Consider the following 15,884-nt stretch of genomic DNA (forward strand, 5'->3'; position numbering starts at 1 on the left):
TCAGAATACTGTATCGCATGATTTTTTTTTTCCATCATCATTTTAAAGACAATCGGTGATAAGAACAGACCATGACCCGTCGAGTGATTGTAAAACAGGCAGATAAGAGTAAGTTGATATCAGTCTGATCCCATCACAGACTTGAAAGATTACATTTTGATGAAATGAAAAATAATGTACATACTCAACATCAATTGTAAACACTGAATGCATTACATTGTACATTTTGTTTTAAATTCTGTTCATATTTTCACATGAATAAATAAAAAAGGTGAATTAATAAAACTGGTGGAAAACACTCAAAATGGGGCACATCTGCTGAAAAGTGGGTAAAATATTGTACATGGTCACATCAATATAAACTATTTAAAATTGCAATTTCAAAATGAAAATACATATTTACAAAAATGGTAAAGGGTTTGTATTTATATTGTACTTTCCTAGTCTGAATGACCACACAAAGCACTTTACAGAACAGTTTTGCCATTCACCCATTCACACACACATTCATACAGTGCATCTATGGGCAGCACTTAACAATTAACAAAAGTTACAAAAGACAGACGACACAAACACTTCTGTATAAATCTTTCTGCATACGTATTTACATATCATATAAATGCATTTGTCATTTTTACAATCTGGTTGAAAGATCCTCCATTTCATTTGTGGAGTTACTCGTCTCTGCGTCATCACTGACATTGTCACCTTCGGCTCCTTCACTCAGCACAGCTACCACTGTTGATAATGTGGCGCTGGGGTCCAACAGTTTCACCAGAGGTATGTTCACTCCTCTCTCCTGAAAGATCACGTTCTGCAGAGTCATGGCCTGCATGGAGTCGATGCCCAAAGACGAGAGAAGTGAGTCATCTTTCAGCTCACTCTGATCCATGCCGATGGTTGTGGTGAGGAGAGAGGTCACGTACTCTTTTGGCGAGACACTTTTAGCTTGTTTTGCTTGAGCATCTGTTTCATCTGATTTTTTCAAAGCCTCTTCAACTAACTTGGACAGGCGCATCGTCAAGGATATATTTTGAGAGAGGATGTTGAACCTGATGTTTCTGAAGTGAAACCTGCAAACAGCCTGTTGGGGTTGATTGAGCAGGAGGCACTGCTCTAAGCTTCTATGAATTTCATCAACATCCAACACCATCATCCCCTTTGCCTCCAGAAATTGCTGGAAATGCTCCTTGTTCAAGAGGAGACCAAGGTTCAGCGCTCCCCAGTTGATGGACTGTCCAGACAGCCCGAGTTTGCGTCTGTAATGACAGAACATGTCGAGGAACGAGTTGGCTGCTGCATAGTTTGTTTGTGATGCATTTCCCAGAAAAGCTGAGATGGAGGAATAACACACAAAATAGTGTAACTGGCAGTGCAGTGTTGCGTGATGCAAATTTAATACACCCTTTACTTTTGGTTTGAGAACTTTCTCATACAGAGATCTGTCAAGGGTCTCAATCAGCCCATCATGCAAGACAACGGCACTGTGAAACACTCCTCTAACTGGACAACCAGGGAACTTCTGGCCAATGGCACTAATAACCTGGTGCACATGCTCAGAGACAGACACGTCACACTCCATGCTCGTGATGCAGTTTCCACACTGTTTCTCTATGTTCTGCATCTCTTCCTGCAGCTCTGGTATGGGCTTGCTCCGGGATAGTATGACAACAACCCCCCCCCCTCTTTGGGAGATGAACTTGACAGTTTCAAAGCCCAGACCAGAAAGACCACCTGTCACTATGTACACCGCTTTCTTTCGGAAGAGCAGTTTTTTTGTTGGTAGCAGTGGGATCTCCGACAGAGCACTGCCATTGTCTTCTTCCAGAGCAACAACAGCCAGTTTCTTTGAGTTGAAGTACGACTTTGGTTTCTTGTCAGACTTCACATTCTGAAAGGTAAAGTTTTTTACAGCACATTTCCTGCTCAACTTCAAGGATTTGAGCCAGTGATAAATATGTGGCCTTTGCACACTCAAAGATCCCTTTTGCAAAATGGCTGGGATCAGAATCGTCTGCACGTGAATACTTTCCTTTACACTGTGGAACATGTCCTGAGCAAGCAAACATTGCATCTGAGATTCACAGATGATGACAACATGTTGGACCCTTGGGAAACTGCAAATTTTGTCAATCAGGGATTCTTCAAATGGGGGCAGGACAACAAATGCATCAATTTGTTCGACACGTACAAAAGAACCATTACACTGCGTTCCAATGACCACATTCCAGCCAGATTTGTAGGAAGTAAGTGCCAAGACTTTTGTCAGAGCAGACTCAGGAACAGGGGATATGATTCCTAGATGATTTTTGGCTTTGGGTAAGGCTCGATGCAGTATTTCCCATGCCAGCACATAGTAGGAAACACAGGGTGTTTTTTGAAGGAATGGGAATTGTTTTGTGCTGTAGCACACATCCTCTGGGACCCTGACCTTGCTGGCTGCCAACACAGGATAGCAGGAAGCAACGTGATCTCCCGCCTTCAGTTTTCTCACATCTTTTCCAACTGCGGTAACAGTACCGCTGAAATCAAGAGCCAGCAGCTTGTGACTTTGGGAGGAATGTTTATTCCAGTACATTGTCTGGCCAAATTTCAAGTGTGAGGCACTGACGGGGAAGAAATCAGATGAATGGACACATATCGTGCTGGGACGGATTTCAACTGATGTGTCACTGATTGGCAGGTCTCCCTCTTCAAAGTGAATGGCACTCACTTGAGTAATCTCATGTGCATCGGCTGTTTGAAGGACGCAAGGCTCGGACATTGTTGAGGTAAAACTGCATGCTGAAGCGTCATCTATTTCGGGCGGAGTACGGACAATGGAAGGTTTTAAAATCAGTCCATCTTTTACCACCACCTCTGGGTACTTGCTGCAAGGAAATGATAGTAGGACCTCAGACAGAGCTGCAATGTCCTTAGCAGATACAGTATCTATGTCAATGAGTTGAAATGAAAGATCTGGTATCTCTGCAGCAAATGATCTGGTCATGCCAGCGATTGCAAAACCTGGATTTATGTGGTCTACTGTGACATCAGATGAACGGTAGGTTACTGCTCTAATAGAGGCTGGAAAGTTAAGTCGCTTAAGCTCAAGGACTATTTGACGGAAAATCTCACAGCAGTTCACAAGTTTCTGCAGAGCAACATCAGCTGCCTGTGAAGTGAGGTTTTCTTTGCCCCACAAAAACAACACCTCATCAAACTTTTCCTGGCTATCATGGATATTGAATTTTGCCAAGAGAGAGGGGAAGCCATTTCTCAAAATATCCTTTGCATGTGTGACTGATATGTACTGAGATCCTGAGTCCAAATGTTGTTCCAGGCCATTAGAGATCCCCATGTCATCACAGAAGACCAAGGCCTTTGGAGGAGGAGCAGATGAGATAGTTTCAGGGATGACACTGAAGGAGTTATGGTAGAAGTACTCCTCAACCACATGAGAGTGACTGCCAAGATACTTCAATAGCACATGCTTAACCTCAACCAACACTCTGCCGTTTCTATCTGTAAAACAGCCACAAACCTCAAAGTGATCAGTACCCACAGTCATTGCTCTCAAATACACAATCATCTCATCTTGCAGAGGTTCAAACACGGTCAAACTTCCAATTTTGGCAGGAAAGCCTGGTCTACCAGCAAAGATGTGTTCTACTGTGACTGGGAGAAGCTGCATCAGAAAATCCAACACAACAGGGTGGATGCAGTAGTCATGCAACTGTGGTCGAAGTTCCTCTGGAACTGATACAACTACAAAAGCCTCCTTGAGATCTTCTCCATAGTGCACATTCCCCTTATTCTTGAAGACATCTCCATACTGAAAGCCTCCTTGAGACAAATGACCATAGAACTCCTGAGAGCTCACAACAGATTTGCATCTTTTGAAGATGGCGCTCAGTGAAAGAGACTGCTCCTCAATCATCCTCTCTCTTTGGGAGACAACTGTGCCTGATGCATACAATGCAGATGAAGAGAACACCGTAAAACTGGTTTCTGTCTTGGTTTGTTCCAGTTTCACCTTAATTTCAGGTGAATTCAGTGTTAAAATACATGGGCTGTGGAAATTGACACTGAGCTGTAGTGAGTTGAGTGGTACTTTTGGTTTGGCACTGGCCATGACTGCTGCTAAACCCAACTCGGCATAGAAGGCGCCAGGGATGATGGGTATATTGTTGTGTTTGTGCTCTTTTAGGTAGAAAGAAGAATCTGACCTCAGATCTAGGCTGAATATGTTGCTATCACTTCCTGTCTGACAGAGCACAGGATGATTACTTGCTGTGTTTGTTTGTGCTGCTCCAATAATCACGTCTCTGTCAGAGCAATCAAACTTGTATTTTGGGAAAGGCAACGGTATTTGCTCATATCCTTTATAGAAGGTGTTCCAATCAACCTGAACCCCCAGTTCAAACAGCTTAGAAACTACTGACATGATTGTTTCATGGTCTTTCCCTGGCTGCACTGAGGGAAGAACAGTTGTGTCACTATCCAGAGATTCAATGATGTTTCGCTGCAGAGCCCTTCTTGGCCCTATCTCTACAAAGACTGTGTTCTTTCCTTTCACTGCCAACCTCACTGTCTGCTCGAAGGCGACTGGCTCACGGATGTTTCTAGCCCAGTATTCACCTGTGCAGAAATCTCCCTGCTGGACCTCCTTGCCTGTCACTGTTGAGAACAACTCTGTGTCAAGATCGTTCACCTGTAAGAGGCCAATTGTTTCCTTGATTTCTGTCAGAATTGGATCCATCATGTGGCTGTGGTAAGCGGCAGGGACATTCAGGAGACGCAGGAACAGATTCTGACCTTTGGCTGAGGCACTTAGCTCTGTATGGAGGCTCTTAATTGCATCTGCATCCCCTGACAGGGTGCAAGACTGTGGACTGTTGAAAGCAGCAAGGCAAACTCTACCAGAGTAACAAGGGAGAAGAGCAGTTACCTCCGATACAGCCATGTTGCTGATCACAAGCATCATCCCGCCGGTGACTTTGCTCTGGAGCGTGCTGCGGAAATAGATGACTTTTATCGCATCCTCAAGAGACAAGAGGCCAGAGCAGTGAGCGGCTGCAACCTCACCCACAGAGTGTCCAAGTATCGCATCTGGCTTGACACCCCAATGTCTGAGTAGGGTGGTAATGCCAACCTGGATGGCAAAGAGCAGTGGTTGGACAACCTCTGGGTTTTTAAAGTCACTACTCTCAAACTCACTGTCAAGCATGTCCAGGATGTTCAGCCCACTCAGCCTTTTAAAAAGTTGTGTAATCTCTATGATTTTATCTCTGAAGACAGGTTCGTGTTTGAGGAGCTGCTTGCACATGCCATGGTAAGTGACGCCATTTCCACAGAAGACAAACACTAACCTTGGATCGGAGTAGGCTTGGCTTATATCTTTGCCAACAGCAGCCCTTAACTTATCTTTAAGATCGACTACAGATGATAACATGATGGCTTTTCGGTATCTATGTTTGAGATGGCTCCTTCTGCAAGCTGACGTGTACAAGAGAGAATCTAGATCCACTTCACGATCTGCCTCAAGCTGTGTGATGGTGTCTTCCATCATGAGAGAGAGAGATTTTATTGAATTTGCTGACATGACAAAGTACTTTGGTTGTGTCTCATCATGCGGTTGTCTGATGGGAGACTGTTTGTACTGTTTGACAACAACATGTGCATTTGTACCCCCAAAGCCAAAGTTGTTCACCCCTGCAATTCGTGCACCAGAGGCTTCCCACTTTTCTGCTTCCTGAGGAACTTTAATGTTCAGGGCTTTGGCATCAACACTGGCAGTTTCTTCAGAGTAGAAAACGGAGGGAACAATGGTCTCGTGCTTCATCATTAGGAGAACCTTAATGAGTCCGGCCACTCCAGCTGCAGATTCTGTATGTCCGATGTTGCTCTTCACCGAGCCAATCCGCAGTGTCTCTGAACCAGGAGGTTTGGCCTTAGCGATGACGTTTGAGATGCTTCCTGCCTCTGTTGGGTCTCCAACCGGGGTTCCAGTCCCATGTGCCTCTATGTACTGAACATTGGCAAGGTCGGACTCTGAGTAGATTCCTCGCAGCAGCTCCTCTTGCTGCGTCATGGAGGGTTTGGTGATCGGAGTGACTGAGCGTCCATCTTGGTTGACGGCTGTTTTGCTGATGATGCCCCAGATATGGTCATGGTCTTCTAACGCCTGCAGAGTGAAAATGAAGCAAAAATGAAACCATTGCAGTGATGTTAATCTTTAACTTGTTTTGAATGTCAGACATTTCCTTCTCTCATTAAGGATTAAACATTGATACACTGTACTTTAATGCTTTACTCATGAATGTTTTAAATACTGGAATTTCGTTGATGTGCTCAGTTAATTTCCATGTTAAAACTGTTTTTTTTAGTAGTTTTTCCTCCTCGGTGAATATGGGCTTTAGAAATAAGATTGTATTTAAATTGTTTTGGAGCCAAACAGGGTTTACAGAAAGTTAGAGACTAATATACCTTTCATGGTAATTTGTCCGGTTAATGATTAAAAGAAGAAAATGATTAGTCAGTTAATAATTGACACTGGTCTGATGTTGATAAAAAAGTATCCCTGAGTTTATTTAAGTTTTTTCCTTTCCTCATGTTTTGTCTCATTTCAAGTTTTATTTTGAAACTCTCATCTCTGTTCAGGTTCACCTCTGATGACTCACACCTGCGTTAATGTGTCTCACCTGTGTCTTGTCCCCTCTTTAGTATTTAGTCTCTGTTTCCCTCCTTGTTGCCAGTTTGTCTAGTTCCTGCTCAGCGTTCAGTTTTGTTCTTATGTGTGTGACCAGTAAAGTTTTACCTTTTGATTTTGATACCTCTGACCTTGTTGGACTGATTCCTCTGAACCGAACCGTTTGCATTAAATATTGTGAGCTTGAATTTGCTTTAGTGCTTTCGGGTTTTGCGTTTTACCCGTGTGATAGTACAAACTGGCAGAACAGGAAATGAGACACCAACATAAACTCAGTGTTGTGACATTTCTCACCTTTTTCAGTGGTTTCAGAAGAACGACCCCGCAGCCCTCCCCTCGGCCGTAGCCGTCTGCTGTGCTGGAGAAAGGTCTGCTCGTCCCTTCAGGTGAAATCATCTTGGCTTTGCTCAGAGCAACAAACACTCTTGGCTCAAAGATGCAGTTGACTCCTCCACAAACAGCCATCTCACAATCACCTGATAAGATAAAACTAATTTCATCCTTGTAATAAAAGTATGTTGTTGCTCTCTGAAGTGCTACCGCAGTACGTTCAACATGTTTTTCACACAGACCTTGTTTAATGGATTGACAAGCGAGATGAAGAGCCACGAGGGACGAGGAGCAGGCGCTGTCTATGGACAGTGACGGCCCAGTGAAGTTGAAGATGTATGAGACTCTGTTTGATGCGATGCTCATGGCGAGGCCTGTGCCAGTCCAGTGGTTGATCACACTCGGGTGCACGTGCGCAGCATTTGTTTCATAATCTCTGTTCATTAGGCCTAAATAAAAATAAATGAAACATGAAACTCAAAAGATGCCTCCTTATTATTTAAAAGTTTTATAGTTGCTAGAAATGTTTTATTCTCTTACCCAAAAACACTCCTGTCCTGGTGCCGCTGGCCTTCTCCATAGGAATCCCAGCATTTTCTAAAGCTCTGTAAACACACTGAAGGAGCTGCTTCTGTTGAGGATCCATTTGTTCCACTTCACTGTCGCTGATGCCAAAGAACTTGTGGTCAAAATCATTAAACCTGGAGAAAAGAAAAGTTTGAAACCGCTGAATCAATTTAGGAGATAAGTATTTGAATAGTATTATAAGATAACATTTTTAATTTAAAATATGGAGAAGCCACTTTTAACACATTTCTTGGTTTGTTTTGGAAAATACCAACATCTGCAGTTGTTCCAGAGCTGAGTTTTTAATATGAAAATAGCTCCTTCTTAATTTTTCATTATTTATTTGTACTTTTATCAGGAGCAACACAAATCTTTCCATATTCATTGTTGTCACTTAGTGACCACGTATAGGTTCAAAGATCATATTAATGAGAAGATGACACTATACTCTTTCATTTCAATATATGAATTATATTTCATCCAAAATATTTTTGTAATATTTTAATAGACCAGTGCATAGAGTAATATCTAAAAGATGAAATCAAAATAAATTGACCTGGTTTCTTTTACCCATTACAAAATAATAATAGTAAATAATATTGAGACATAAAATGTGGTAAAACATTTTATTATTTCTGATGAGGAAACGATATGTTATAGAGTATACTGAAAATCTATATGCTGATATTCACAAAACCCAGAGTAAAGAAACTTCTAGATCTAAATATGATAAGATTTGAACTCCATACCCGTCAATGAGAGCAGCCTTGGCTGTGCGGGATTTACCCGCTTTGTTTTCGTCAGGGTCGTACCACACAGACAAGTCGAACCTCTTTTTGGGAATTGGCAAAGAACAGTTTCTCCCATCAACAAGAACCTTCCAGAAATTATCAAGCCCTTCTCCTGTTTGGAAACATCCATTTTCTATTATACAGAATAACATTTTTCAAAAATGTTAAATGTTTTTTATTAAAATATTACCTCCAGGAAAATTACATCCAATGCCCACAACTGCGATTACATCCTCAGCTTCCTCCATCCTCTCTGTGCACAAGAGAAAATCAAAAATCTTTACTGCACCATCATGTCAACATCACTCGTCCCTGCAGGCGTCTCACATCCAGAAATAAAAGTGGTTAATATACTGTGAGAGTGTGTATTTAGTCCAGTTTAGTCATGCACCAGATCTCCCATACATCCGTACCGTTTGTCTTTTCCCCCAGTGATGCTATCACTGCCGGACCCGCAGCTGATTCTTATAGCCAGCCTCTTTTCTTTATAAAAGATTAATGATTAATTGTTTATGTGGCCATGGAGATGAAGGACTTCAGTGCACACATTTATGGCGCCTTGCAAATGATTACACCCAGTTTAATAAGTAAATCAATATGTTATCCAACAATGGGTGTGGGGGTGACTCCAGGTCTCATTTCATTGCATTTTATCACAGTTGTATCATAATAAAACAATCAGGACGTTAAGTTTAACATGAAACCTCTCCTCTCAAACTTAATTCATCTAATATTAATATTAATAAATGACAGAAGTTTACATTAAATAACAGCCATTATTAACGATTAGGCCATATCTTAATGGGTCAACACCTTTTATATAATGTTTACTACATGTGTTAAATGAGAGTGAGACTAAGCGAATGTTTAAATAAGCTAAGTTCAAGGTCGTCACTAAAAGATTTCTTTACAAATTAATCATCAGAATCAAAACTTTTTAATAAAAATGTTTGTCTTTAAAACATCCAATAATAATAAATGTATTAACACCTATACTGTAAAAAAAAACTAATATCCAAATTTACCTTTGTGCAAATAATAAATATTCATAATATTAAATCTCAGGACAATCAGAGCAAAAATGTAGGAGTGTTTCACAGGACTTCAGGGGGTCCTCGCCCCTCAACTCGGGCCCCCAGGTAGTTGCCTATTGCTACGCCCCTGCAAACATGTAGAAATGACTGTTTTACTCAAACTTATCCTTCCTGCAGCATTTTATGTTTCTTTCACCAACTATCTGTTGAAAAGTAAAAGGTGAATACAAATATACTTTCCTATTATTACTAATTTACTATAAATAATAAAGTAAAACTAAATAAAAGTTAGATTTCACTGAAATTGATGAAAACAGCATTTCATTTTAAGACATCATTTTTTTGTTTATTATGGTTTTTAAACAGAGTTCTAAAGAACGCTGTCTTCCCAGGAACTTGTCTACTTTTCCGATAGTCGTCTTGGCTGCAGTTACCTCTGTAAAACTTGATGAACATCGGAGCAACCTTGGTTTTATTGTCTTTATCAATCCTTCACAGGTACACTGGAATCATGTGGCAATATTAAAGTTTTAACTCTTTATTACTTCATGTCACAGCAATGACAAAGACCCTGAGGTAAGAGGAGAAGTAAGCAATAAAAGAAATCATAGGACTGACTTGATGAGGAAGAAACCTGGTTGTACCAATAACAACAATAAAATGATAATGCTGCTTTATCATGTTGTGGTTTTGCACTTTTTCCATGTGTATGGCCCAAAAAATATGTTTCTTTATTGAAGACTTATGTGTCCTTTAAACAAATACACATCAAGAACGGAAACAAAGTGATGGAGTGTAAGAGAGTTTAATTTCAGAAGAAATTGTACAGAAAATAATTTCAGACATGAAGGATGTAGTGCTTTTGTAATGTAAATTATCTTAATAGTTTCTTTATTATAAATATTTCCAGTCCAATACAAAATACTGTATGTTTGTATGTAAAACAAATACAAACAGGAAGTGTAAGAAAACATAGGTATTTATCTATGACAGTAACAGTAAAAAAAACCATCACATCAGACTGCAAACTGTCGGATTTCACTTCAAATCCAGACTCATCCTCACGTAATGGAGAGCAGACGGCAGCTCAGGTCCCACAACTTCTGAGCCACGTCGTCGTCTTTTCCAGCTGCTGAACAGTTTGCAGGAGCACAGTCACTGTTGGAAAAGACAAAGACATCATGTATCTCATAGCGTTCTTCTGTTAAGAGGAAATGTATGGATTGCTGTGTACTGTCTAAAACAAAGTACCTGTAGTATCCACCACTCTCCTTCTCCAGCGTCGGCTCCACCGCACAGTAAATGGTCGTCTGAGCTCCCTGCACAGAGTCTTTGGTGAAGGGACTGACCATCCTCATGATGAACTGCTGGGGGCCGCTGAGGTGGCGCCATAAGTCTGTCTGGACGACTCCAGGGTGGAGAGAGTACGTCGTCACACCCGTGCCTGAGGGAAAGGAAAGTAAATAACATGTTACTTTAAGAAAAGTGAAGGAAACCAGAGCTGCCATATGGAGCTTTTCAGATAAAATGGAAACCCACAGATAAAAGAGTGCGGCGCTGACCGTCTAGTTTTTTAGCGAGCGTGTGGGTGAAGAGGACGTTGGCGAGCTTGCTCTGGGAGTAGGCTTTCGCCTTGTTGTAACTCTTCTCGCTGTTGATGTCGTCCAGATTGATGGCGCCCCAGGAGTGAGCCATGGAGGACACAGTGACTATTCTGGCCGGCGCCGATCTTTTCATGAGGTCAAGCAACAAATGTGTCAACAGGAAGTGACCTGGAGAAGAAGAGGAAAAGATAAACTTCTCAATGGAAACTTCACAAATGGAATATTTCCCTTTGAAAAGAAATCTCATTTATATCACACTAAATTCAGTCATCAGGTTCAAACACTGTAGTAGTTGAGTATATCATCCACCTATCAAAGGTCAGAAACACATCAGATAAAAAATGATCACAGAGCTAATGAGACACGTGAGCCGGAAACTGATTTATCCATGTTTACCAATGTTATTTCCAATAAAATATTTTCTTTTGTTGAAAATGTTCAAATGCTTTACACAGTGGTGAGGTCCAAACCAACCAGCACAAGTTTTAAGTGGTAACATTTGTCTGTGAACTTTAGCAGGAAAAAGTTTGTCCCGAGGGACACTAGTACTATCAACACTAATCAATATTTCACAGCAAACCGATACTACTGCCAAATATAATGCCAAGTATCACAGAGTACGTGAATGAGGACACATTAGTGTTCAGCTGTTTGGAATGTCTGTAATGATTGAATTTCCCCCTGAACACGTCTAAACTGTTCAAACAGCATGACCTCAGTGTTATTGAGAAAGAACACAAGCTTCCCAGTGGGACCTTTTCAATTCTAATTAGTCACAAAGGCTAAAAATGCTTTCTTTAGTTAATTATCTGGAAACAACGTGGGCATCAAATTTAAGGATATCATTTGGAAAAAGAAGAGCTTTTTGTTTTATGTCCGGCCCTGTTAGTTTTGATGTCATGATGAAACTGTGCTGGGTCAGCGATCTTCTCCTCACCACACAGATAACGTGGATTTATTTACCCATGTGATTGACACCGATCTGCATCTCAAAGCCGTCTGCTGTTTGCCCATAAGGACACACCATCACGCCGGCATTGTTGATGAGGATATTGAGTTTCGGCTCCTCTGTAGAAAAGAGCATGAAAATGAAAATTGCTGTTTTTGTTTCTTTTTAAATTCTTTTCATCTGAACAGATTTCTACAGTTTTACCTTTGTTGATGGCTTCAGCGAATTCTTTGATGGACTTTGTATCTGCCAGGTCCAGTTTCATGCAGAGGACATTCTTGTTCCCTGACTTTTCGATGATGTCTTTAACAGCGGCGTCTGCTTTCTCCATGTCCCTGCACGCTATGATGACCTTCGCCCCTGAACAGAAAAACAAACAGCGGTGAAATACAACAGTGAAAACGATGCCAGAATAAATATAACAGCTGTCTGTCTGCAGGGTCCAGACAATCAATAGATATTAAAGTGACCTGTGGAGAAAAGGGAAGACAGCACCCTCTCATGACTAAACGTGGACATTACTCAACTGGACTTTCAGCTTGCGTCACTTCCAGTAACTGACGCAACAGGATGCACAGTTTGTCTTGTGAAAAAGAAAATGGGTTTCACAATGTGGGTGGAATTTTGCTTCATCACTTCATTTGTCAGCAGGATGACACAAAATCTGGGCCAAGAAACAACCAATTAAAGAGCCAGACTTTTTTTTTTCTTTTTCACATTTCTCAACAATTTTCCAGGGAATAATTCAGGAATCTTTTTTTTTGTGTGAATATTTCAGGGACTGATTGAGAGACTTTGTACTAAAACTTCACATGATTTCCACACCCAGATCGAATTATAGATGATTAAGTGTAAAGAAAACGTAATTCCAGTCACATTCCTAATATTTATTGTAGATATATTCTGATACCAGCATCAGACATGACATAGATACCGCCAAAAATATCAGGTCGCTCATCAGCCAGTGTGCAAATCTATGTACCGATCTCGTGACTTTACAGTTGCAGAAGAAGTGATTTCCAGTTGTGTAGCTTTTGCCAGAGCTAATTTATTTATTCTATTTTTATTTATTTATTCCTAGTTAGAATATGCACTGAAACCGGATCAGAACTCGGTATAAGCTGATCAGCAAAGTCCAGGTATCAGTATTAGCATCAGGATGAGATCAACATCTGTAATGTGAAGGTGAGGAGGAGGATTTTGAAACCAGATCCTATTAGGAACAAGTCAAACGACCAGAAACATATCATGTAAGGTTTTTGAATGAACAACACAAGGCTCCCAAACACTGGGGGTTTCCAAAGTCATCATGACACAGCAGAAAGAGAGATGAAGAGCTGTGATAACGAGTCAGATGATTTCATGTGAATCTGGGCTGTGTGTTCGGTGGGTCTAACCTCTTTTAGCCAGGTCCAAGGCTGTTTGTTTACCGATCCCTGTGTTGGCTCCGGTGATTACCACAGTCTTGTCATCCAGCCTGACGTCAGAGGACCAGGGCGTCCGGAAGAAGTTTCTAACATGTTGTAAAAACAAGTAATAAAACTGTCAACGTGCACACTGATGAGAGGAAAGCTATATTTCATCTTCATAATCCCGTCTGAAGGAAATCCATTTCTGATGTTATCTTTATTTCCTTTAATTATTATCATATTATCTATTTATGTACACGTTTCTTTCATAATCCTTTATAAAGGAAATACACCCATTTCTGTTATATTCATTTTCTTTTATTATTATACAATTTATTCACGTGCATTGAGAACATAGGAAGAGTTTGTACATTTTAATGTTTTTTCAATAAAGCATTAAAAAAAAAAAAAGTTTCCATGATGTTGATAAATGATTTTAAACTGTGACTCAACAAAATGGGTGTGATACAACCTGCAGAACCACCATACAATCCACGAACACTGAACATGAACACGTTAAACAACACGTTTGACCAAATAAACAACAGCAACAGTGACTGTCATCAACAGGCTTTGATCTATTGATCACAGGATTTGGTTTTATTTGTTGTTTTATCTCGAACTAAAACTAAAGAGTTTAAAAACCTGAGAAAAACAGTTCTCACCTGATCGCTTGCATCTTTTCCTGTTTTCAGGCTGACACACTGAAAACAAACCGGGAATCTTAATTTCAGAGAATCGAACCATAAACCTTGCCACAGGTTGAAATCTTGTCGATGCGGAAGTGTGATTTAACCTAATCCACTCCTGTTGAATAGCCTGGGTTTTAGCCAATCAGCTGCGATTACGTCACGTTAACTCAACACCGATTGGTCACATCGCTCCAGTTCGTGTTCGATTATGAATGCGGGCAGCGCCGGGCGGGCGGGGACTCCATGCCTGGGATAGGGTCAAATGTTAAAAAGGGGAATTTATTTATTCATTTGTTATTTGAGAAATAGTACTAGTAGTAGGAAAAGTATTTATTAGAAGTATTTGAAGGAGTTTAAGGTTTAATAATGATGTTCAGAATAAATTATTCTAACAACTGCATAGAAATGTTCTTTGGATTAAAATATATGGTACAATCAGGAAAATGAGCCTAAAATTAAAACTGTTCAGTTTGTTCGTATTTAACTATTTATTAGGAATGTATTATTATTATTTTCAATGGATTGATATGCTGACATGTTTTACATTATCACCAAAGTAGTTGCACTATTTTTATTTTATCAACTGATCAATTCATTTAACTGAAACCATCAAAAATTATGGTAACACACAATAATCAATAATCACTATTAACTTCAAGGTAAAACTGAAGCCAGAGTCAGATTCTGATCTCTACTCAATTTTGACTAAATATGAACTTATTTTTGGTTTTATTGTGAAGTGAATTGATTGAATTACAAAAACATAGAATCTGATTTAAAGAAGTCAAGATTAAACAGTAAATAGACTTTTTATAAAGCTACAGGGGAAAATCCCTCAGAATTTGCCAGTGCAAAACCAACCTATCATGTAATTTAATGTTATTCAATTAATTCTTCCTTAATAAACAATAATGCCATTTAATTCAATCAATTCTATAAATGTGTAACTCTGCCTCCAACATGTACTTAATATTATTTAGGGTATTTGTTTTATTAGTGTATTATCTACTTTAACCACTTTACTAATCACATCCTAAGTATAAATTGATGATGAAAATCCTCCTCCTCTATTGACATTGTTAAACTGTAGTTACTCAGCTTCTCCAGCAGGTGGCGTCCTTTAACCACCCACCACCTTTAATGCTCTGGCGCCTCTTGTCCTTTGACCCCAGCAGCTCAGTGTTTCTGTGTTTTGTCTGTAGACAGATCAGCTGCTTGGTGTTTGGGTGAATCTCGTCCTTGGCTGAGGTCTCACTGTGCTGCTCAGTATTCTGCAGGACACGCAGAAAGACTAATCCCCCATCATGCCTTTCTGCAGAGGTCACACCACGGCGTGCGCGGTTCGTTCACATGTCACAGACATTACAGTAGTTTTACGCTGTGGACACAAGGTCATTAGATCCGGAAACACTGCAGCGGTCATCAGCTGATTGTGCATAAGCAAACATTTCCTTCCCTTTGCTGGATCAGTCAGTGTGAGAGTGCGTGTGTGTGTTCATACAGTGTGTGTGTTCCCAGTGCTCTCTCAGTTATAAAAAATCTAAATAAAGTTTGTGTGGACTTCTCCTGATTGCAGGACCCCCCCTCTCTTTAGTTTTCCATGTTTATTTGAGCAGAAAGTGGAGACGATTGGCAGCTGATTAATTTTTCATTCACTATAAAACAATGTGTGATCACATTACAGTGCAGTGAGAGCCCCACTAGGATTCATCTGTCCCCTTAAACTCAATCAGAACAATGCAGATCAGGAGATGATACGTTTAAATCTGCTAGATCCGGATTTTTATTTGGATCAAATTGCACATTTCATTAAATAT

General features: G+C 40.3%; 2 protein-coding genes and 1 long non-coding RNA gene across 3 annotated transcripts; 1 reads left to right on the forward strand and 2 right to left on the reverse strand.

Annotated features, from left to right (window-relative positions):
* Positions 1-634: 634 nt before the first annotated feature.
* fasn2 (fatty acid synthase 2) lies at positions 635-8,826 on the reverse strand. Its single transcript, XM_020103166.2, has 7 exons — positions 8,793-8,826; positions 8,570-8,632; positions 8,338-8,491; positions 7,562-7,722; positions 7,264-7,470; positions 6,986-7,167; positions 635-6,166 (listed from the first exon to the last, which is right to left on the reverse strand). Exons 2-7 carry the CDS (start codon positions 8,625-8,627, stop codon positions 635-637), a joined length of 6,294 nt encoding a protein of 2,097 aa, XP_019958725.2. The 5' UTR covers positions 8,628-8,632; positions 8,793-8,826.
* On the forward strand, positions 6,229-7,497 carry LOC138405314 (uncharacterized). Its single transcript, XR_011239034.1, has 3 exons — positions 6,229-6,868; positions 6,995-7,077; positions 7,262-7,497. It is a non-coding gene; the product is annotated as an uncharacterized lncRNA (long non-coding RNA).
* Positions 8,827-10,202: 1,376 nt separating the features above from the next.
* On the reverse strand, positions 10,203-14,211 carry LOC109639612 (retinol dehydrogenase 11-like). Its single transcript, XM_069512562.1, has 7 exons — positions 14,041-14,211; positions 13,364-13,479; positions 12,171-12,326; positions 11,981-12,085; positions 10,976-11,185; positions 10,665-10,857; positions 10,203-10,571 (listed from the first exon to the last, which is right to left on the reverse strand). The coding sequence occupies exons 1-7, from the start codon at positions 14,052-14,054 to the stop codon at positions 10,475-10,477; spliced, it is 891 nt and encodes a 296-aa protein (XP_069368663.1). The 5' UTR covers positions 14,055-14,211; the 3' UTR covers positions 10,203-10,474.
* Positions 14,212-15,884: the final 1,673 nt, after the last annotated feature.

The sequence above is a fragment of the Paralichthys olivaceus genome, chromosome 17, assembly GCF_024713975.1.
Source record: "Paralichthys olivaceus isolate ysfri-2021 chromosome 17, ASM2471397v2, whole genome shotgun sequence".
In the NCBI taxonomy this organism is placed as follows: Eukaryota; Metazoa; Chordata; class Actinopteri; order Pleuronectiformes; family Paralichthyidae; genus Paralichthys; species Paralichthys olivaceus.